The sequence below is a fragment of the Cervus elaphus genome, chromosome 12 (assembly GCF_910594005.1).
Source record: "Cervus elaphus chromosome 12, mCerEla1.1, whole genome shotgun sequence".
In the NCBI taxonomy this organism is placed as follows: domain Eukaryota; kingdom Metazoa; phylum Chordata; class Mammalia; order Artiodactyla; family Cervidae; genus Cervus; species Cervus elaphus.
The window spans coordinates 47003454-47028259 of NC_057826.1; the positions used below are offsets into that span (position 1 = coordinate 47003454).

Sequence of the window (24806 nt, forward strand, 5' to 3'; positions counted from 1 at the left end):
ACATTAAATATATCAAATACAGAAACATTAATATGTAGGAAAAGAACAAATTATCTTTAAGAATATAGTAAACAAAATGGTATGCAATAGTACCTATTGTCACATGAGAAATAAAAAGATGCAAAAGATGTTGCCCTTAGCTTCAAATAACTTGTTCTTTATTAAAACAGCATAGGCTTGCTCGCTTCGGCAGCACATATACTGAAGTTGGAACGATACAGAGAAGATTAGCATGGCCCCTGCGCATGGATGACATGCAAATTCGTGAAGCGTTCCATATTTTAAAAAAAAAAAAAAAGAAAAAAAAAATAAATAAATAAAACAGCATCGGCAAGACTCCCTTGGTGGTCTCGTGGTTAAGAATTCATCATCCAACGCAGGGGATGTGGGTTCAATCCCTGGTCTGGGAGCTGACAGTCCACACGCTACAGGGTAACTAAGCCCGCACACTGCAACAAGAGAAACCCACACACCACAACCAGGAGAAAGCCCACACAAGGCAAGAAGACCTATAATAATAATAATAATAATAAATAAATGGCATAGGAAAATAATAATAATAATAATAAATAGCATAAGAAAAAAATAACACTGATTGCTAAATTGTACAGACCTCAATATATGATATGAGATCAAGAAAAAGCATACATGGACTAGAGTAAAGAATGATGAATAGTACAATGACTTGAGATATGACTTCAGGCTAGTTGAAATGTGATTAAGCAGGATTTGGACACAGGGGAGTAGAGATTCTAGAAAAGATACAAAGCAGGACCACAAGATATAAGGCAAATAGAAAAGTGCCTCCTGCACTGAAGTGGATCAAATGCTTGCGAACAGTAAGGAACAGTGTTGGATGGATTGTACAGGGCTAGATTACACAGGCTTTTGTTTTTTTCTTTAATACGTATTTATTTGGCTGAATTGAGCCTCAGTTGCGGCACATGCGATCTCTCTTGCAGCATGCCAGCTTCTCTCTAGTTGTGGTGCTCAGGATCAGTAGTTGAAGCGCATGAGCTCAGTTGTCCCAAGGCATGTGGGATGTTAGTTCCTTGACTAGGGATCAAACCTATGTCCTCTGCAATGGATGGTGGATTCTTAACCACTGGACCACCAGAGAAGTCCCTACACAGGCCTTTGAAACCTTACAAACACTCAGACATGATTCAGCAGGCAAGATGAAATTACTATAGGTTTTAGAAGGGAACTACATTAAAAAAGATGTTTCATTAGACTTACTTTGGCAGCAGTATACAGCATACTTGAGTCAGGGGGAAAGGCTAGGGGCAAAGAACAGCTATTTTGCTGCTGTAATAATCCAGGAATGAGATGGTAAAGCACTTAGCTATGATCCTGGCAGTAGAAATAGGAAGATAGGGAAAAACTTAAGTGACAAGGCAAACTTGGCAACAAGTTAAAATTCTGGGTAAGGGATAAGAGAGCAAAGTCAAATATGAAACCAATATTGCTAGCCTGACAGAATGAGGGAACAGTGATACCTACTACCAAAGGACTAGAGTAACTGGAAAGGAAAGCAAATTGAAGTGGCAAGGCATCATAGCACAGAAGAGGGGTTAGCGTGAACAGGCCAAGTTTAAGATGACACTGGGGGCAACCTGCACTCTGGCGAATGAATGAGTAGATGTGGTTAGAGCTGTCTGGTCAGCCTATTTCTTGACTTTAGCAAAGACATAAAAAGAAAAAAAGAATGCATGGCTGAGAAATAAGTGGTTGGATATTCATAATTAAAAAGCATCTAGAGGAAAGACACAGAAAAGATAAAATATTAATCAGAAGAAGTAATGTCCCCAAATCAGAGATCCTATATCCTTGCTCATGGAATCCCTAATGCCTGGTCTCTGAGTAGCTGATCCAAAGGTGACTCTCAAAAATGAATGAATGAAAATTTCCCAAGTATGAAGGAATCTTAATAACAAGAAGAAAAGAAAAGAGACAAAATGAAAAATAAAGACTCAAAAAAAGGTCACTGAATTGGCAAGGAGAGCAGGAAGCCAGATTGCAGGAATTAAAAAGGGTAAAACAGAGAAAAGATCTGAAGGAAAGATAGCAGCAAGAGGCAACAGCAGGGTAGACAAAGGGCATTATTTTATTTGTTTGGATATTTTTTCAAAGTAAAAATACTTGCTCATTTTTAAAAATTTGGAGAAAATAACAAAGTGGGGGGCGGGGGGGGGGGGGGGGGGCGGAAATCACACATTGTTCTACCACCTAAGTGCAGGCACAGTTAATGCATTAAAAATATATGTTCAAACTTAATCCACCAAAAATCTGAGTGGGCTTGCATATCATACAATGGAATACCTAAGGGACTGAAGGAAGGTAAAGGGATAAGGAAATAGTAAGACTGCCTAGCAATGATTACTAGATTTCTCAAATCCTTTCTTAGTAGTCAGAAAATCAGTACTTTTCTGCTATATTTGTGTTCATTCCAAGTAAAGATCTCTGAATATTTGTTAATAGTTTATGTTATTCTTTCTTTAAAATGAGCATTTACATTCTTCATTTACCTAATTACTTTTTTCTTACAACTATGAATCAGCTCCTTAGGTTTTTCAGAGATCAACTGTTTGTTTTACTGCAAAACCTCCAAGGTTGCTTGCTGCTGACTTAAGGAAGTCCTAACCATGTATGGAGAAGGCAATGGCAACCCACTCCAGTATTCTTGCCTGGAAAATAAGTCACAGAAAAGGCAGCCTCTGGAAAAGAACAGTTCGATGATGCTGACAGAAAAGGGGTATGTGTTAAAAAACAAATTCCCTAAATATATGGACACATATGAATCCAAAGGGGAAAGAAAACTGCCTCCAATAATAGAAAAGTATATAGATATAGGTGCCAAGATATAGGAGCCAAGATACAGGCTGAATGAGATACATGAGGGACCCTACATTAAATATTCTAATCCTCTTCATGAAGTGGCATCATTCATTGAGTCAATTCAGGATACACAGTTCCTTGCCAAGACGGCTATCAGAACAGTTCTGGTCCTCTGGCCCAGCTCCACCCACCTCCATCCTTTTCTTCTCTATTATTATTTTATATTATTGCTTCTACCTTTGTGCATTAAAATTTAGATGAGAGGATTGTGACGGGTGAACATCCCACTCTTCAGTCAAGCAAATTTTGTCCTAAGCTATTCTCCTCTAATTAGTCTCATTACTGGCAAGGCTTACTTTCATCAACAATTAATTCCTGATAGTGGGAATAAAGATCTCCCAGTAAGCAAACTGTTAAATGTATTTGGATCAAAAGCCCATCCTTTGATTTTCTGTTAAGGCCATGATCCTGCATTTTGCCAATAAAACTATTATGTCCTCACTGAATCTCTCATTCATCTAAATTCTGTATTTGTTTCTACCACCGATTACATCATCACTGCATTCACAAAATCTAACCTTTATTAAGTTCAATCCTGCTGCATACGACTACACACAGGTGAATGTGAGGCAGAGCTGGCGTCTTACTGCTTTTTAATCTTCATAGGCCTGTATGAGGGCTTCCCTGGTGACGTAGTCAGTAAAGAATCTGCTTGCCATACAGCAGACCCAGGTTCAATCCCTAGGTCAGGAAAATCCCCTGGAGAAAGGTATGGCAGCCCACTCCAGTATTCTTGCCTGGAGAATCCACGGACAGAACAGCCTGGTGGGCTACCATCCATGGGGTCGTAAAGAGTCAGCCATGACTGAATGACTAACACTTACTTATGCCAGTATGTACTAGACATTAAAATAAATGGGCATTGAATTGATTATGTAAACATAGGAAAGGCATTGATTTTTCTCACTTTTTTGAAACTCGTGTGTACAGAATTTGCCCAAACAATGCTTGCTAATGTCTTCTGCTTTAGAAAAAGGGATCATGCATTTAATAATCTGACAGTTAATTTTTTGATCATAGATTGCTTTTACACAAATGCAAATTAATAAATCTAACGAATGCAATCAAAGTAAGGAAGTATTCACTTACGTTTAACTGAAGCACCTTGTTCTAATACATTTCCCAACCTCCCAGAAGCACCAGCTTTGTTGCAAGCAAGATATTACTGAAGTGACATTCTTATCCAATTACATTTTAAAAATATTATGTATATTGCAAAACAACAGCAAGTTCTTGGCTATTCCATATACAAATAGTATTTTGCTGTCACACTGTAAACTACTTATTATACAGTGGTTGCTCTGTTTCAGGTATACCCAGTCTCTGTATTACTATAAACTTTACATATTGGAAAATGAGAATATTTCATTTAAATTCAGTAAAAGTTTACTAAAATGGATTTATCTCAGGTAAGGCCAGTCTAAATTAATGAAAAAAATTAATTTATACACCTTAGATCATTGCTCCTGAGGAGCCAGGAGAAGTTTCATGGAAGCAGTGGCACATGGGTTGGATCTTAAAAGTTAAAACGCATCATCAGAAAAACGAAATGGGTTTTTAAGGTAGCATGTAAAAAAACCTGCACAGACCTAAGCAGAGAAACAAGACAATAAAAGCAAAGATAAGGGTTATGGGTAATACAAACTGAAGTAGCCACTTAATATAGTAATTCCCTGTTCCCATCTTAAAGCTACCTGGCAGTAAAAGATGATCAAACTAGGCAAGTCACAGAAAAATAAAAAGACAAGAAAAGAATGAAAAACACAAACCCAAGTGTTCTCCATGCTTAGCTTGTATCTTAAAACCAGACAGCAAAGCTGGCAACCCTCCCATAAAGCTCTAGGGACCACCGTCCAAGATAACCAAAAGTTCTGATACTTTACCTATAATCGAGCTCAAATTCTAAAAATCACAGATTTCAGAAAGAAAAGGGGTGGTAATTATAGGCACATGTACCATCACTTCCTATTCCCGTGCCCTTGGTAAGCATCACTCATCAATCAGACTTGCAGCATTTGCAAGTTCAAGTCAACGTGAACCTTGTGTCACAATGAGTGCAAAGGTATCTTTTGCTATCTGAACCCTTCCTATTCAAATCCAGACCAGGATGGGTTCGGGTAATTTTTTTTCGAGATAAAGCTCTTTGGAGGAGATGGTATTTCATAGCATATGGACTTTTGCTTCCCCAAATTCCAAAACATAACAGATTGGAATCTGTCACTCTGACCTCTCACTCTCTGAATCAAGAAACCAAATAGCGTGCAAATAGCAAGGAATATATCTGGATGTTTTCTGTTTGTTCTAAGATATAAAACCTTACCTCCCACATATTCTTCTAATATATATAGAAGCTCCTGTAATAGATGCCTGATAGAGGTGCATAATTAGGTAAACCTCATTGTTTTCTATTTCCTCTTACAAATAGGAAGTATACAGTCCATGAAACAGAAAAAAGTAAATGTCTCAAGAAAGAGAAATTAAATCATGTTTTAAAATTTGTATTCATGTAGGATAAGGTTAAGTGTTAACTATCTTAATCTCAGAGTCAGCAATTAAGTGCATTAAGGCTTATTGTTCCTTGTTCAATATTCTGCCCAGGACAGGAAGAGTCTTCCTTCTATTGGTCCATACTGCTCACCTTTAACCTGAACTCTTAGAACTCTCAAGGAAGCAGATGAGAAAACAACTAAAAAGACCAAATGCAAAGAGACTGATGGAAAAGGAGGCACTGGACAAAGTGGTCTAGTTTGGTCAAAGTATCTTATTGTCTTGTTCTTTATAGTACTTATAAAGAACACTCAGTCACAACTATGAATTAAAATGTCTACCCTTGATGAATAAAGCTGTGAAGCTCAATTTAACACTCAACTAACTATTCTGAAGAGAATACACATCTTTTTTATTTACATAACCAAATTTACAATATAACACTCACCACTGCCTTAAAATATTACTACAGGAAAAAAAGTTCCTATGAGGTGCTTATAAGTATTGAATACCTCTTTATAAATAAAACAACCACACAAACAATCTCCTAGTGCAATCTCTTAACCAACAACTAGTAAACTCCCCAACAACGGGGAGTACTACATAGTCTTACATATTTTTGCATAATCAACAACAGCTCTTAGAATACTGTAAATGTAATATATGCTCAATAAACATTTGCAGACTGAATCTCATGTAAGAGAAGTCTTGCACAAGGTAACAAGTGAATTACACCTTCAGGTAGTCCTCATGGGCTAGCACCCAAGGAAATACCAGCAAAAGCTAGTAATTCATCCAATGAAAATGTTCTGCTGACTGCTGATAGGTTAAATGTTAGTCTTTCTCTGTACTTACAGGTATACTTTCTATTGCTGTCAATATTAATTTTGTAATAGAGTCATAGAAATTTAACCTAAAGGAACTTGCAAGGTCATCTAGTATAAATTTTGCATTTTATCCACAAGGAAACTAAGGGGTCTACTTTTACCATGCTTTAGCACTTGTCACCTCATTCCCTGGCCCTGAACTGAATAAGAGAGGGTTTAGTACACATTATTGCTTAGGTTAACATTACAAGGTTAATATTCCAAGTGAATGGGCATTCCTCAAATGCCAGTCTCAAGCATACTACTTTGTATACAGCAGGTACTTAGGTGAGCACTTAACACACTGTTCTTGTTCAAATTCAAGTGAACGATAATGCTCATTTTAATTATTTTCATTTGTATAATTTTAGTGCGTAACATTATTTTTCTAGTATAAAAAGTGATTTAACCTAAGTTTTTATTCAAACCATCTTTAACAACAATAAGCTATACTTCTGTCTTTCCTACCACTGTGAAGTTCATTTCCCTCAATAATACCAAAAACTAATAGTGAGATAGAAACCAAATCAGTTCTGCACATTACATCATTCAAGGCACCTCTCACTGGGGAGAGCAAATTGGTCAATTATTTATACACACACATATCCATTACCTAAGTTAAATAAGGCCGTAAAGTTGAGGGGCTTGAAACTACTTAACTTGCTTTCTGAATAACAGGGGAAGACAATTTCATTGGTTTTAGATTATAGAGGAGAGCAAGGAACTGCCTTCTTTCTGGAACCAGAAACAGTGCTAGGATGCACCATCACAGCTGGCCTCAATATAGACAAGCAAAAAGGACTCTAAATTTTTGGTGTGGGTATGGAAGACAGACTGAACTCAGGGCAGGTAGCATGTCAAACAACTACTCAAAATATTTAAAAGCCAGATGATTTACTACTAGTCAGTCTCTAATTTTAAAGCAAAATGAAAATCCTAGGCTTATGGTTAAAGTAAACTCTAAAGTCATGAGCTTTATAGTAAATGTTTTCTACTGCAGTTGAAGAAACAATAACTATTTCTTAGAGCTAAAAACTGCCTAAACCAGAACCAAGGACAAAACTGAACTACTGAGTTTTCACAGGGACAGAAAATAGGACAAATAATGGCACTAAGAGGAAAACTTATGGATCACCACACTTTGCTGAAAAATTTATGAATTGCCATACTTTGCTTACTGCAACTAAGAAATAAGTTGCTCAATTTGGGTTTAAATTCTAAATCTAAAATGTACCAGATTCAGACCTCTGTATGATTTACAGGATTAAATAAAGACAAGGAACTATAGCCACAGTACCACTTCTAGGATCTGATAATGAAATCAGAGGAATCCTATAGCTTCCCTGTCACTCAATTTATCTCCTTCCATAAAGTGAGCAGAATAACACATCATATAGGATTGCTTTTGGTTTATAGGTCTTACTTGCAAACAGAGGTATATAAATAAAAATAATAATGGATAATAAGTAATACTTTTAAGAATTCCTGAATTTCTTGGGTAAATACGTATTAGAATATTTTCTACAATGGAACATCAGGCTTTCTTTTGAATTTATAGGTAAAGGTTTGTTATCTATGATACCATCTAATTTCAAACATGTTAATCCCTCCCAACCATGCAGGTATGATTATTCTTAAACATAACTAATCACAAACAGGCAGGAAAGATTTCAAAAGCAATTTTTCCACAGTAATTTTATTCTATCAGGGTTTCAAGAAAAACTACTTTTTAAAGGGAAAGAAAATCACAGGTTTTTTTGGTCTAAAATACAAATTAAAAAAAAAAAAAAACCAAAAAACTATGAAGACACTGGTAGATAAGAGGAAGGAAAAACTTACTTTGGTACTCTTTTTTTAGGTAACCAAAGAGGATTGCAATGTAAGTTAAAGTGAGCAGTGAGGTTAGATTGTGGCTTTGTTTTAGGTTGCCAGTATAAGTCTTTATTTAGGAAAAAAAATGCATGTTACTAGCTTACCTTTTTTAATGAAAAGTTTATAACAGAATTATTTTCTATTATTTACAAAATATAAAAACGATTGTATAGCCTATTCAGTATTAAAACACACCTCTGAAAATAACTCTCCTTTCGAGTGAGCTGTGTAAGGGAAGTGACTTGGATCTCTGTCTATGGAGTGGGAATGAGATCAAGAAAGGTGCATGCTCATTCCTTGGACTTAAGCTGAAGGTACCCATAAATATATTATACAAATATTACAACACTAACAAGTTAGTAACTTCATTTTGTAGAACTGTCTTGAAAAACACATATTTCCAAATCTTAAGAATTATGGCTCCCGATGTTAAATCATTAACATCATGATATCAACTCTGAATACTTAATATTTTTTCCAAACACTCATTTAATGCTTGAAATAACCATGGACATACTTTTAACTAACAGTATTTTACTTTAATGAACAGATTAATTATGAACAGGTAATAAATAATTTACTGTCTAGCTAAAGGCCTACATCACATACTATGTATCTATAAAATATGAGGACAAGTTCAGACTTGTTTGTGACATGAAGTCCAATAATTTAGAAACTATGATCAACCCAAATGCAAAGCTCATTTGATAATTATTAAGTACCACATTTCTGTGTAATGTAATTTTAAAGTCCCATTAGTAATGATACCAAAGGTTGATATAGGACATAGTCCAAAACTGATAATCTTTCAGAACATTATCAAATGATAAAATAATTGGTAAAAAGATACTATTGCCTCAATAAATGTGAAATGAGATATCTAAATAACTGCGATCTTATCCATTAAGTCATTTTAATTTTATACATATACACATACTATTTCTTAGGAGGAGATGGAAGTGAAAGAGCTTTCACTTTGTAATGTCTTTATTTTATATAGTCACTTAATGAATAACATACATCCAGTGTTGTGGAGGAGGGGCTATGAGGCTATACATAAATATAGCCACTAACACTGTTCATGATCCACAAATGTTTAAAGTTTTAAATATAAATAAATAATTTTGCAAATAGGATTTCTAAAGCTGAAAATTAAATGCTAGTGTGCCAGTACAATTTTAAAATGAAGTTATAAAATTGTACATTTGGGGAGTAAGGTGTTTGTTGTCATTTTGTTTTTTCAGAGTAAGTACCAAAAACTGAAGTACACTGTACTTTAGAAGTTTTCCTCACATTAAAATCAGTGCAGTTAAGTTGTAATAGATGTGTAAATATAAATTATCAATTAAAGAAGAATTAAATCACAATTTACCAAAAGAGCACTCCACTACATTATTATTCAAACACTTCAGCCTGCTGCCTATACAACTTACTCATACTTTAAAAATATAAGGTGAACGCTCCTTTCCCCCACTGTTCTCACAATAAATCAAAACATATAATTATTAAGTCAACTTTCAAAATTTGCCTTTCTTAAAATATTTTAGTCCTTTAACTTGGATGTCCCTTACCTGAATGTAAAAACCAAAGTGCTCAATTCAGACTTCAGAGACGCTGGTAACATTAAGTTAGGGGGAAGAAACCTGGTTTCTGAAAATCTTGATGATAATCAGGATACTGAGTATCTCTTCCTTTAAATTATAGCTCTAAAAAGGGGGTGAGGGCATCTATCGAAAAATAAACCCTTCTCTTTCTCTCTCTCTCTCTCACACAATCCTATTTATCTGACCTATTCAAATGGCGACATGACTATTGTCAACCCTAAAATATTCTTTTAAAAATATTTAAACTTCATGTAAAAATGAAAACTGAAAGCAAGATACTCAGCTGCCAAATACTGTGCAGTATCAAACTATTAAAGCCTGCACTGACCTACTTCATATTAGCATCATGACAATATGGATGTGTGCCAATAAATTAATGAAAATTACTATATAACAAACTTTAATTGTGCATTTAAAAATTGTCACTGTTTTTAAATATGTAAATATTGTACTACAATGCCAGTTGTTTTATGATAGATTTATTTTTAAATTGCAATATAAAAAGTAAGGAGGTTTGGTATTTCAGTAATCATATTCAATGATGAACATGTAAGATTTCATAAAATCAGAGCTTTTAAAAACACATTTAATTCTATTTTTAATCATCTATTAAAAGCAGTCTTAGACCAAACTCCAAATAATGCTTTCCATTTTAAAAATAGCACTACACTTTTTATAACATGTCAGTTAATGAAGAATCCTACAAAAATAATGCAAGTTCATGTTCACAGAATATTTCCAATGGCTCTAACAGAGGACAGACTTAACTCAGTGTCTTTAATTATTAAAAGACCAGTCTTTCAGAGTTTAATCTAATGTTGAAATATTGTAAATTCTTATACAAGAAAGTACAAGAATAGCAAAGGATATTTCATTCAAGGGTTCTAAAAAAAGACACGAAATGGCAACACATTTATTTTAAATGAAAGCATCCTTTAAAATTGGAAAATCACTTTACAGTGTAAACTACCACCTTAAAATGTCTCATACTATGGAAACCCTTTCTTCACAATCAATGCAAAAAGATTAAGGTCCCTGGAAGAGAAATTTAATCTCAGAATAAAGAAGGCAAAAATATCCAGAAACAGCAGCTAAGCCAACTGAAAGAAAGAGACACATTAGGTTTTGTGCTGCATATTAATAGTCTTATGCACAATGTCTGTTTGGTGAAAATTCACAATACACTGCTTCCTCCCAGTATGACTGCAAAAAGGAGTAAACACATTTCACATTTCTCAGTCCCAAATTCATGCTATCATCATGCAACATGACTTAATTTCGACCCATATTCCTCTTACACATAAGTGAAAAACACTTGTTTATCTGCACTTGCAATTGAGGAGGGGGTAAAAGCATTTTCTGGCTCCGGAGCCCAGGGGCTGATGCAAAGTCCCCACACCTCCAGAGATCCTATAAATACGCACCCGACTTCGGAGACCCACATTCAATGAATGTATCAGCCTCCTCCTCCGCTCCCCAGCCCGCCGCCCCCCACCCTCTTTGCAGCAGAAATGTGCCTGGGCATTTTCTACCCCAGCGATGGAGGATCCTCTTACCAGATGGAGTTCTTGATCCTGTGTTGCAGCGCGCTGGCCTCTGTCCCTGGCAGCCCGGGCACAAGGGCTGGCAGAGCCACCCCCGAGTTGGGGGCGCTGGGGGGAAGCTGCTGATGGGCATCAGGCTGCTGTGGCGGCGGCTGTTGTTGTTCCTCTGCCATCGCTGCTGGAGGGGTGGGAGGGAGGGAGGGAAGATGGGGGCGCGGGGAAGGGTGAGGGAAGAGACGGGGAGGGGAGGACGAAGGGGGAGAGGAACGGGGAGGGGAAGAGGAGGAGGAGGAGGAAGGAAGCTGGATAAGCTAGGCCTTTACCCCAGGGCTCGAGTGAGTCGCTTTCGCCTGCCGCCTGGGGGACATCACCGGGGAGACCGAGCGGCTCCTTACGGCCGGGGCGCTTCACCGCGGGAGAGGCATGGCGGCTCCCCTCAGCCCCCCGCCGCCGCCGCCGCCTCCTCCCGTCAGCGGCCGGGGCTTGGGGGGGGATGAGGAGGGGGCGTCTGAAGATGAAGTGGGGTGGGGGCGAGGCTCCCCCAAATCCAAGGAGAACGGTTGCTCAGCGACCTGACGGCCCGGCCTTTCCTTTCTTGCCCGCGGGGCTTTCTACTCCGGGGGCCCCGCGCTGCGGCTGCAGCCCCAGGCTCGGCTCCACGCCACTCCCCACGCCGCCGCCGTCGCCGCCGCTCGCTCCCGGCCCCGCCGCCGCCGCTGCCCTGCCAGCCCCGGAGGCAGCCCAGTGCGCGCAGCCGCACTGCGGCCCGGCGCAGACGGCAAAACACCTACCGCTCGGCCGCGGGGGGGGCGTGGACCAGTGTGTGCGGGGCACGGGCGCGGGCAGGCGGGGGGCTGGCCGGGGGGGGCGCCCGGGCGCGGAGGGCGGGCGCGGGCCAGCGGGGCCCGGAACGCGCGCCTCCGGGGCCGAGGAGGCCACTGGCCGAGCTGGTGGAGAGCAGGAAAAACGTGGGGGAGGTGCTGGCGAGAGAAAGAGAACTTGCGTGAGGAGGAGAAACCAAATTTAATATTTGGCGTGGAAATGGGATTTTTTTTTTTTTTTGCATCCTCCAAGCAAGTAAAGTGAAATCAGTCAACATTATCCCCCCTCCCCTCGACAAGTGAGGATTACTTTCTCCTTGGTGAAAGGAACAGAATTGAATCAGGTAAGAGGATAAGCTGACTTTTCAGAAGCCCCCAAAGAAGAACACCCGTTGGAATTAACCACCCTTTAGGTAATTCAGTCTTGAACGGAAATCGCGAGGCAGGAGCTGGGTTGAGTGCTCCTCGGTCGGGCATTCAAAGCCCTCCAAATCTGGCCCCACTTTAGCTATCCAATCATCGCTGCCTCCATCCCCCTGCAAGAACTCTCGGCTCCAATCAGTGAAGTCTCCATGCCATTCTCAACGCGCAGCAGACTCATTCTTCCTTCGTGCCTTTGCGCCTGCTGTTCCTCTCACCTCCCTCCCCACCCCACCCCCCTTCCAGGAACGCCCTCCTTCCTCCTCTATACCGCTCTCCAGCCAACCCAGTCTCCAAGGCGCAGCTCAAGTCGTGGCTTGTCAGGGTCCCTGGCAGCCAAGGCCCCTGCCCGCCTCGGAAAGAAACGCGTGTAGTTCTCACAACATGGAGGCTCAGGCTCCATTCACAAGCTCCTTCCTTTTGGATCCAGTTGAACCCCTGAACGTCCTCTCTGCCCCTTCCCCCGCTACTCATCCTTAAGAGCTAGCTTTGCCCACTGAGAGTAAGGCTCCCTGCCAGAAACTGGCAGGTCCCCTTTAAGAGCAGAAGAATTGGCTTTTCTAGGTGGGGCTGATCACGGAGGCCTAAACTGCCTGGTGTAGCACACTACAGCCAAGGTCTCTGGCACCAGATGGAACAGCTGCTCAGCTCATACTGACCTTTCTCTGGGCCTCTGGGCGTTATGAGCTCTTCAGCTTTAACTTTTCTGACAGTTTCTATCGTGTTTCTACCTGTCAGATTCTCTGGCCACTCTCCTGCAGTGCTTGGACTTTGGGCAGCGAGTCTTTGCCACCTTTTAGACTCCTTCTGGGTGTGAGGAATCTGATTGGCTTGGGTTTCTTGGCCTTTGGAGTTCTCCGTTCCCTGCCTTGGCCTGGAACCGTTTTTGCTTTTGCACCACCGTGCCCCCAGGCCTACCTCACAGAATCCACTCCCAGATTCGCTGAGTTCTTACACGTGGTGGGAGCACAGGGACAAGGAAAGAGGAAGGACACCTGTGTGCAAAATAGCTCTTTCATGAGGATTCTAGGCCTGTTGGATTCCTTTGCACTCTGAAGCCCATGGCACTGATTCTGTCACACAAGGAGCCCCCCTTTCCAGAAGCTAAGGTCACTGTTAGCTTAGCCACTTTTAGAAAGTTAAGTTATTAATTCATTTTTGCACACGTACCCTTGGGTCCTATGTAAAGGCAAGCTTTTTTTTTTTTTTCCTGTACCAAATTGATAGACATGGTGTGCCCTAGACCGAAGCTTTGAGGAATAAAAACAGCTAATGCTAATAACGAATGCACACCTTCACTGTGCAAGACCTAGCATTTTCTCTACATTACCATCTGCAAACTGCATAACGTAGGTACTATTCTCTCAATTTTACAGATGAACCAGAAGCTTAGTGAGGTTAACTGTCTTAAAGTGACCCAAATAGTAAATGAGGGAGTCAGGATTTGAATCCTGAAGTCTCATGCCGAAAAAGAGGTTATATCGAAAGATCCTGGATGCCTATATAAGCTCTATATCCATGAAGAAGATGGAGGAAGTAAAAACACTTTGGGCAAAGTCCCGAAGTCCCCCAGGTTCTAATTTTTTACCTTGCCAAGAGAGAGTGATGGCTCCACGTTGCCACACCCTGGGAGGGGGAGACCCTAGGGAGTGAGAGATTCATCCAAGAAGGGAAATTATCTGAGTCTGCCAAAGTCCTTAAGAAAAGGAAGCTGAGAACCAGGACGGTTTTTTAAAATTTCGCTGCCGGGTGTCACACAGGCTGACTTCCCGAGTGCAACTTTTGAGGGTTTTATAGGTTCCATAAAAGAGCATGTCAGCCCACCAGCCACTAGAGGGCACAGCAGAGCTGCAGTCCTGGGCTGCCCTCTAGCGGCGGTGCTGACGAAAGGGCGTCGTTGAATCTGGGGCCTTCAAAGACCCCATAGAAAGGCGGTTGGAAGAGACATCTCCAGCTCTTAGGTTCAACAAGCAATGAGAAGAATGGATTGGCAAATAGTATCAGATTGAAGAGATCTTATTGCTAGAATGGACATCCTTGCTGGAAGGCTGTAAATCGTCGGCCCCCACTACTAACTTAAAATCTGGGAGTAGAGTGTGCAGTTTTGTTACCGTTTTCGGACAGGGCAGTGAATATAGTTAGTTATACTAGTAGAAACCTGAAAGAAATCTGATGAAGTTACTCAGAATCGTGGGTGAGGATTCAAGCCAAACCCAGACACCTTGAGTGAAGGCAGCAGTGTGGCCATGGTGTTTCTGAAATTTATTTGCCCCCCCTCTTGTTATGAAACTGTATTAAGGCCCCTCCGGGACCTAAAATCACAGTGGTTCACTTCCTCAGACCTTCAGTTTGACTCACTGAGAAGTAACGGAAAACATTCTAGTAATCATGAATTTTCAATAGAGCATACTAGATTTTGAGCTTCTGTTTCTCAACCCTGAAGATTATAAGTCTGTTCTCCCTGTGAAAGTGTACTCCTGTGGAAAATTTTGAGAAACACTGAGGTAGTGGGAAAGAAAGACTCCAATCTGGGAGTCAGAAAACCTAAAAATTCAAACCCTCTATTTCCATCTTGGTAAAAATGAAAATCATGACCTACCTCACAGGTTGTGAAAAACATGTTAAGGTGATACCTAAACCAGGGTACTGCTATGCACAGAGAAAGATAATCTATAAGGTGGACTGTGAGCACCTCAAAGTCTCATGTTCTATTTATCCTCGTAATCCTGGGACACAATTCCTTACTCCTGGGTGTTAAGTAAATATTTGTTGAATTCAGTAGTTACCTAACGTTAATTTTCTTAGCCTGGTACATCATACCATCTTGCTCTCTTCTGTCTAAATTTTGTGTCATTTATGAAACTATATTTCTTATATGATAAATGTACATTTATTATACCCAGTACATAAGAGCATCAGACACTGAAAATATAAATAAATAGATAGATAGGTAAGACCTGGTCCCAACTTGAAATAATTCGCATTCTGGGGAGCAGAGAGACCTATTACTATATATTAGTTACACAAGATGATGAGTATAGTGGAGGAAGGGATTGGTCCTACTCAGAGCAAAAAGAGCTTTTGGAGAAGACCTCTTGGCTAACATTTGAATGGGGTCTCATCGGGTGAATGTAAGTTCAACAGGCAGAGCAATAAGGGAAGATGTTTTCAGACCAAGGGGCAGAGCAATATGGGAAGATGTTTTCAGACCAAGGAGCAGAGCAAACACTGGTGTGAGGCCATGAAAAGACACATGGGATGAGCGCATAATGCAGTGTTAGCTTTGGGCTCGGATCCTTAATAGAGTGTGTAGGGGAGGAAAAAGGGGGGACGGAGACACAGTCCGTTCTATAAAATGTTATTCTGTGTTATTAATTACAGCTGTTCTGACAAAAAATGAGGCCCAAATAGGCTTCGTCATTGGTTAATACTGAATAAATGCTTAAAGTGTACATTTAATTTCCACAAATTACAGTGATTTACAGATGTGGAAAAGATAAGGTTCTGCCCTCTTTTCCTTCTCTCCTTGAAAACTAAGTCTTCCCTCACCCTCTTTTCCTTTACCATTACTTTCTCTGCCTTCTTTAGTTGCAAACTTTTCCCTCTAGAGCTGAAAGTAGAATATGTAATCATCTACATGTTATTTAAGGGAACAGGAATGGAAGGCTTTCCACCTCCAAAATAAATCTTTCTCCATATCAGAAAGTGGTGTAACCACTTTCTTTGGGTTAAGCTGTTGTCTTTCAAAATGCCTGGAGTCCTAGGGGAGCTGATCTATTAAGTTCCAATGCTGTAATGTAACTGAGTTTTCAGTCTTTTACTAGCTTTAGAGCAAGGGAGGTGAGGGCAATGGGGAGACAGACAACAAAGAGGAAGCAAGATTACAAAAGAGAGCGGTTGGAAAGTTCAAAGCCAAGTGCATATTGGCAAATTTGGTTAAACTTTCTCCATACTGTGCTTACTAATGTTAGTGTGATGTGAAAATGTGAGTTCTCCTGTCAGAGCACAAATATTCCATTATGTCATTAAAACAATGGTTTGTTAAGGCAAAGTAGCCTAACTATTCATAGCCTTACCTGGTGGCTCAGATGGTAAAGAATCTGCTTGCAACTCTGGAGACTGGGTTTGATCCCTGGGTTGGGAAGTTCTCCTGGAGAAGGGAATGGCAACCCACTCCAATATTCTTGCTTGGAAAATCTCATAGAGGATCCTGGTGGGTACAGTCCATGGGTGGCTATTTAAATACTAGGCAAGGCAACAGGGTGTTAACAACCTAGTTATGTTACCCTATCTATACAAGTCATTCTGTCAGGTCCCTTTACTTATCTCTAAGGATTATTGAGATAAAGTTCTCCTAATGTACTTGGCTCTTCAAGTGAAAGGTATTATGAAAATGCATACCAGGTACTGCTTTGATTTCATTTAGAAATTCTCCATTGTTGTTACCATAGACATGTTTATGTTGTGACCTGAATTCTCTTGATGTGAAAGAAGGTTCAAGTTAGTATCATCTGTCTGAATTTTAAAAGAAATGTTTACTTTTACTTGGGGCCAGAAAGGTCCCAAGTAGAAATGTGATATCTTGGAAATTCAGGCCAGCAGCAGCTGTGAACAGAAGCCGGTAAAGTAAAAGCATATTTACCTAACCCTAAAAGTGACGGTGAAAAGACGCTGGAGGCAGCCCTTCAACGAGGAGGTCAGCCCTGGTGCAGTTTGAACCGGTGGAGCCTAGTCAGTAATCCACAGACTCATCGTTCTGCGGTTCAAGACACACTTATGTTCTCCTCATATACTAATTATTACACTGAGAAAAATTTTAAAACAATTGGTAAATACAATATTGTTCTAATCTTCAGGAAGTTCATAATCTAATTGGAACACATGTCAGCCCACACATATTTTTAAACACCAAGTGAAAATACAGGGGACAAACAAAAAAACAAGTGTGTGACAGGCTAATTTATTGAGCTGTTAATTTGGTTTATGTTCTTATATTTTCCCTCCCCTCCATTCCAAACAGGCTTCTAGGGAGTTTGTGTTTCTAGGCAGAAGGAAGTTGACAGGAATTCTCTCTTAGACAACTCCAGGAGGCAGCGCTCGCATTGTCATTGAAGCCGCCTGGACACAGCTCCTTAGAATGCACCATCAGTGGTATCCCTGAAGTTGTGCCCAGTGATTTGCCCTCCAGGTTTCTTGCTCCCAAAGGGATTTTGCCAGGGGATTCAAGGGGTAGGGACATCTGGGGGAGAGAGGGAAAGGAGGAAAGAGAAAGAGGGAAGGAGGGGTTGTGCGTAGGTGGAATTGTTGCAAAAGAAAACATTTCCCAAACTGGAAAAGAGTCAAAGTCAGGGTTTCAGTAGTGAGGATACCAGCCTTGTTTCCTTGAAGGACCCCAAGAGCTAGCCAAACATCAGATAGATGCATGGTGACCCCAAGAAGACTGGATCCCCCTGCCACTGCTACTCAGTCCATGAGCAGAGCTGTTGTCTGGCTTCTGGGGACCATTCATCCCTGAACAGTGAAGATGTCAAAGTCCATCTTCCCCCATTTTCTGGCTCAACAGAAATCTTCCAGACTCTGGTGAATTCCTCGGGAAGAAGGGAGGGAAGCCTGGTAATAACTGGGATTGGATTTCCTTCTACTTAAGCAGAATTAAGGCTGGAATCACTTAAATCTGAGGTGAATTTACTTTGATTTAAGCACAATAAAGAAGCATAACATTTCTTGCACAATCAAATTTGTTCTTACAGATTTATGCCTAACTAGCAGTGAATACAACATACAAAACAGTGTTGAGAGAGTAAGGTCAAGAATCACAGTGAATGGCACAACTAACATCTGCTAAGGGAATTAAGAGAAAGAAAAGAGCAAATGGAGCTAAAGTAAAAGGAGGTGACTTTATGGAGGGCTTCTGACAGAGCTGGAGTGTAAGGAAAGGAAAGGAGTTTATGAACGTGGGAGACAGAGTGGCGGCAAGTCAGAAGGAAAAGCAATGTGAACAGAGCAGGAAAAGGAGAATCGCTATGAAGAGATAAACAGGAGACTGGCCTAATTGGAGTGAATGTGTGTGTGTCTGTGTGCATGCTCAATGTGTCCAACTTTGCGACCCTGTGGACTGTAGCCTGCCAGGCTCCTCTGTCCATGGAATTCTCCAGGCAAGAATACTGGAGTGGGTTGCCATTTCCTCCTCCAGAGTATCTTCCTTACCCAGGGATCAAACCTGCGTCTCCTGCGTTGACAGGTGGGTTCTTTACCACTGAGCCATCAGGGAGGCCTCAGTTGAGTGAAGAGCTGATGATAAAGGTTGTGCTGAGTGTCAAATTTCCAAATGTCTTCTTCCGTCCTCACTGAATAAGGCAGAGTTGTATCAAAGAACAAACAGTAGATTATATTATAAATTTCTTATAATATTATCATCATATACTTATCATAATATTTATTGTAATTATTTTATTACATAATACAAAGGAATTGACTGGCATGATTGTGGGAGCTAACAGGTTTAGACTCTGTAAGGCAGGCTAGCAGGCTAACAGGCCAGAAACTCCTGGGCAGGAATAGGCACTACAGTTTCACAGGTGGGATTTCTTCTTCCTTAGGAAAAATCTTAGTTTTGCTCTTAAGGCCTTTCACTTGATTAGATGGAGCCCACCCAGAATATCAAGGATAACCTCCTTTACTTAAAGTCAAATGATTGTAGATGTTAACCACATCTAACAGAATTCCTTCACAGCAACACCGAGGTTAGCTTTTTAATTGAATAACTGGAACATTCGCATAGTCAAGTTGACACTTAAAACTAACAGTCACATTCACTACACTCTTTATGTCATCCCTCATGTATCTGAGAAGAGAGAAGTCTTTGAACCTCAGGAAAGATCATTTCCTATGAAGTAGGCCAACCTATATTCTTCCCTTGGGTATATTTATTTTCTATCCTTTTTTCCTTGTTTTTGTATATAAATATATGTATTACCAGGAACTTTTTCTTTTTCTTTATCCTCCTCCCCTTCCATTATCTGATGTTGTGCTAAGGAAGAATTGTGGTTTGATGTTAGTATGTTTTTTTTTAATCTTTTTGTTTTTCCTATTTATAGTGCCTCTAATGTTATCTGTTAGCATCATTCTCCTGAATTGACCAAAGCCTCGGGTTCCTGCCTTCTATAACCCTCTAAGGAGCTCAGTCAGTGTAAGCCTCCATCCTTGTGACTTGTAACTCTGGGTCCCTGATTGGAACAGGGCTAAGCATCCAACATAAGGGCAACCAGTCCCCTGATTGGACAGTGACCTGTGAACTGGCTAAATATAAGATCTTTGCCCAAGGAAGAGGTTAGTAATTAATTAACAAATTGATTCCTTTCTTGGAGAACATAAGTATGACTAAGGGAGAAGGTTAGGCAGTTGGTGGTTAAAAAAAAGTACACAAAAAGACAAGAGAGGCAAACCTCAGGAATCATTAGACAATAGCAACCAGTAGAGGCAATAAGTAAGAAGCAACTTTGAGTAGATAAGTCAAAAAGGCTTTCTGAAGATAAGATAATTGCTTAGTCATGGTAAGAGCAACAGGCCCAGGGGTGGATAGAAATGAGGAGATTTTTATTTTTGGCCATACCGCACAGCATGTGGGTTCCCCGACCAGAGATCAAACCCTCACACCCTGCATTAGAAATGTGGAGTCTTAACTGCTGGACCACCAGGAAAGTCCAGAAACTAAGGAGATTTTTTGATGGAGCTCCAGAGTAAGGGCACACATGAGAAAGAGCAGGTTATTGGCCAGGCCTTGGGGAAATTCAGAATAACTGCCCAGAAACCCAGGAGCAGACTTATAAGTGACCTCATAGTAACTTGAAGAGAGCTAGGAAACTATAAAGTTTATTCAGGTTCCAATGTAGTTCTAGCAAATGATTTATCTCCTCAGATCCCCAAGAGAAGGTTTCCATTGCTGTCTTATTTTGGTGTGAATCTCTCTTTTCCAAAAGAGTTTTACACATGCAGTTGTAGTCCTGACCATCTCAAGGGCTCAATCTTGTGTCAAGAATTGCATCCTCTTGGAAATCTTAGCTTATCCATTCTTCATCTCACCTGCACCAGGTTGAGTTAACTGTCCCTTTTTGTGTTCCTTTAGGACCTTCCACAGCCTTACATCACAGATACTACCTCATTATGTGGTAATTGTAGATTTACTTGTCAATTTTTTGTACCTACCCTTCCCACCTCTGGCTCCCAGTATATATAGTCAAGATGTGTGTTTTTATTCTCTGTATCTCCTACATAAAGAATAGACCCTATCATAAAGTAGCCAAATAATAAACATTTGTTGAATTTTGAATTAGGGAGAGCTCCTTTTGTTTAGGCCAAGGGGGGAAAAAAAGGCAGAATGTCAGAAAAAGCAGAATGGGCTAAGAAAACTCAAAAGCTTATCCGTAATAAGAGTGCAGGTACTAAGAATTTAGTTAATTCATACTTAAAATTCATGTCTCCATGACTCTACACAAAAATTTCCCAGGCAGCCAAATTTTGTCTGTTCAGCTAGACATCTGGTGCTATGATTCTCCAGTTTTAAAGGTACCTTGGCCAGCCCTGTTCCTTTTAGGGGAAAGAGTCAGCTACATTCTCCCTTTATCCTCTAGTTTCTTATCTGAATTCAGATCCATGTGCTTGGGTGGGCCAGGCTTGAGGCTGATTCTCAGGGTGATCCCTTGGGCTTCCAGGCTGAGAAGCCAGGACCCAGATCCCAGCCCTACCCCTTGCTACTTTTGTACTCCCAGATAAGTCCCTCACAACGCTCTGAGCCTCAGCTTCGAAATGGTAGAAATGGGGAAATAAGGACTCCTTTATTAAGGGCTATAACTATAAGGACTATATAAGGACTCCTCATAGTTATGCTGAAGGTTTTCTGAAAAATAATTGTGAAAATACGTAGCACAATGTTTTATACTTAGCAAGAGCCACATAAATGTGAATTTCTGTGTATTTTATTTCTGAGGAGGTGGAGAAGGGAAGGGAAGCCATAAGATGATGGTAGAGGACAAGGGCCTTAACGATAGCAGGAGTCCTGAAAATCAAAAGGGGTAGCAGCCTAGGGGGGAGAAGGCAACGGCATCCCACTCCAGTGTTCTTGCCTGGAGAATCCCAGGGGCGGGGGAGCCTGGTGGGCTGACGTCTATGGGGTCACACAGAGTCGGACACGACTGAAGTGACTTAGCAGCAGCAGCAGCCTAGGGACCTTGTGCCACCACTTGAAAATCTGATAAATCACAGGTCTTAGTCATCTAAAGCCACAGTATACCTGTGGCAGTTGCCACAGGAGATTCCTTGATCAGAACATGGAAGGACATTCAGTCCCTGCCAGGTTGAAATTGGTGCACAACTGATAGTGAGATAGATACCATTGATGGCAAGGAAAAAAGTTTTTGCCTATTCCAAGCAGAGAAAATTTAGAGATTCACCTAGTGCTGTCTCAGAGAGCTCTGAGAGTGTGCAATGGTGTCTGACAGTAACCCCTGCAAATGAACCCAGGGCTGGAAATGGAGAAAGAGAGGAAGGTGTTAGTAATCAACTGAGAAATCTCAAGAGTATTAATAGGATTTTCAAACACATCTGCTCCTTCTGAGGTCCTGAAAGAAAGCCCAATGAGACCAGCTAGTCTACCGAAGGACTTAAGAGCCCAGATAATATGTGTGAGTGACTGGGGGAGGGTGTATCAGGGTTTATGCTTTCCAGTGGTTCTAGGAAGAGACCCTTAAATCAGGACTGAAAACTGTTCGAGTTAGCTCATGGTGTACTCTGAAATCAACAGCTTGGCAGGCAGGGATCAAGATGTGGCAGGATAAGGGTAGAATTCCACAGCGGGATGAGCTTGTTAGTCAAATGTCACAGATGTCAGATCGCTGCCTAATGTGTCATTTGTTATCAGGCAGAAAACGTGGCTAAGTGATTAGAGCTTTGCAGTAACCATTGCCTCCTACCCCCGTGAAGGAAGACTTTTTAGTTGAATGGACCACCCAATCTATTTTTAAAGGCATGAGACTGGAGACTAAGTACCCCTTTTCATTACAGTTGGTGAACATCCTTTTCTCATTTCAAATCCCCTCAGATGCTGTTGGAGTAGGGCTTCCTTGCTCTTTCTGTGTCACAAATACTCTTTCTGAGTATATTTTTAAAGGTTTTGAAATTTTAAAAATGATAATATCATGTCACCACCTACAAAGCAATTATATTTAATGGTGTTTTAGAAGAGTTAGTTTTAAAATCCTGTACATGAACATTAAATCAAGACATCAGACTGAAGGAAATTTACCTCTACAAAATCTTATGAAATGACAGAAATGACTGAGAAAGAGGGGAGAGGGGAAGAGGGGTGTGCAATAACTGGTAACAGGTTCTGGGACAAAAAAAAAGTGTTATCAATGTATGAGAAAATCTTAGGAGATGGTATCAGGCCTTGGCGGGCTTCCCGATGGCTCAGCGGGTAAAGAATCTGCCTACAATGTAGGAGACCTGAGTTCGATCCCTGGGTCGGGAAGATCCCCTGGAGGAGGAAATGGCAACCCTCTCTAATATTCTTTCCTGGGAAATTCCACAAACAGAGGGGCCTAGTGGAGTACAGTCCATGGGATCACAAAAGAGTTGGGCACGACTTAGCAACTAACCAACGATAACACCAGGCCTTGGAGAAATAAACTAGAGCACCTGAACCTCAAACACTCCTAAGCCTAAAACTACTACAGGAATAGAAGCAATTTCAGGGATGCTCCTATTTCAAAGAGAGCAGATTCAGTGAGTGGAGGGTGCTGGGGTAATGATTAGAGCAGTGAATGGAGACACCGCATCTGTGGCAGCTGGACTGCTGATCTCCTTCCCTTTTCCTGCTTAGGACTGTCCACAGATTAAAGCAGTGAGTCCCTGTGTCCTGGGAGCTGAAGACAGAACAATAGCAATGGACTGCAGAAGGGGTGGGAAGACCCCTCACTCTGAAATCACTCTATCCAGCAGAATGTCCTTCTCTTCTCCTATAATCACCAGAGTCAACTCACATTAAGTGAAAGTAGAGCTCTAACAAGAATTTTCATTTACGAAGTACAAGAATAATCAATGCAAGATATAATTATAATACAAGTTTGTACATGTATCAAATTCACTAAATACTGAAAAAATACCTGTGGAAAGATAAATGAAAAGATACGTAGACATTCGTTTTATAAATTTCATCTTATAACTTTCAGAAAAATATAAGTAAAATACATACTTATAAGTATTATAACAATTATCTTCAAAGAGATTAGGATGTTATTACATTAGTGGAAAGGAAGCAAATAGTGATCTTAGAGATTAAGAACAAGATTTTCAAAATAAGAAAACTCAGCAGATGTGTATCACCAATAGAAATTTCTTGAAAGAATAACTGGCTATTGAATGAAGTTTAATAAAACAAGTAGTGAATCCAATTGCACAGTTGCACTCATCTCACACATTGCACATTGCAATGAATCCAACTGCACAATTGCACTCATCTCACATGCTAGTAAAGTGATGCTCAAAATTCTCCAAGCCAGTCTTCAGCTATGTGAACCGTGAACTTTCAGATGTTTGAGCTGGTTTTAGAAAAGGTAGAGGAAGAAGATCATGTCAATGTATGTCAAAAACCACTACAATAAAAAAAAAGAAAAGGTAGAGGAACAAGAGATCAAATTGACAACATCTGCTGGATCATAGAAAAAGCAAGAGAGTTCCAGGAAAACATCTATTTCTGCTTTATTGACTATGCCAAAGCCTTTGACTGTGTGGATCACAATAAACTAAATAAAATAAAGTGGAAAATTCTGAAAGAGATGGGCATACCAGACCACCTGACCTGCCTCTTGAGAAACCTGTATGCAGGTCAGGAAGCAACAGTTCGAACTGGACATGAACAACAGATTGGTTCCAAATAGGAAAAGGAGTACGTCAAGGCTGTATATTGTCACCCTGCTTATTTGACTTATATGCAGAGTACATCATGAGAAATGCTGGGATGGAGGAAGCACAAGCTGGAATCAAAATTGCCAGGAGAAATATCAATAACCTCAGATATGCAGATGACACCACCCTTATGGTAGAAAGTGAAGAAGAACTAAAGAGCCTCTTGATGAAAGTGAAAGAGGAGAGTGAAAAAGTTGGCTTAAAGCTCAACATTCAGAAAACTAAGATCATGGCACCCGGTCCCATCACTTCATGGCAAATAGATGGAGAAACAGTGGAAATAGTGGCTGACTTTATTTTTCTGGGCTCTAAAATCACTGCAGATGGTGATTG

At 40.4% G+C, this 24806-nt stretch overlaps 2 protein-coding genes and 1 non-coding gene across 5 annotated transcripts in view; 2 read left to right on the forward strand and 1 right to left on the reverse strand.

Moving 5' to 3' along the window:
* RFX7 (regulatory factor X7) overlaps window positions 1-11986 on the reverse strand; it is a 143937-nt gene extending 131951 nt beyond the window's left edge. The window contains exons 1-2 of one of the 2 annotated variants that reach the window (XM_043921175.1): window positions 11595-11986; window positions 11284-11446 (exon numbers count right to left, since the gene is read on the reverse strand). In XM_043921175.1, coding sequence (XP_043777110.1) covers window positions 11284-11444 — 161 coding nt within the window. In that variant the 5' untranslated portion in view covers window positions 11445-11446; window positions 11595-11986. Of the gene's footprint in view, window positions 1-11283; window positions 11450-11594 lie in introns of both variants that reach the window. The other variant, XM_043921176.1, reaches the window with a different exon arrangement.
* LOC122705977 lies at window positions 178-284 on the forward strand. Its single transcript, XR_006344245.1, has one exon. It is a non-coding gene; the product is annotated as a U6 spliceosomal RNA (small nuclear RNA).
* Window positions 11987-12166: 180 nt separating the features above from the next.
* Window positions 12167-24806, forward strand: part of LOC122705907 (40S ribosomal protein S10-like) — a 50101-nt gene continuing 37461 nt past the window's right edge. The window contains exons 1-2 of one of the 2 annotated variants that reach the window (XR_006344192.1): window positions 12227-12436; window positions 23389-23649. The gene's annotated coding sequence lies outside the window, so the exon portion shown is untranslated. Of the gene's footprint in view, window positions 12437-23388; window positions 23650-24806 lie in introns of those variants that run through there. The other variant, XR_006344190.1, reaches the window with a different exon arrangement.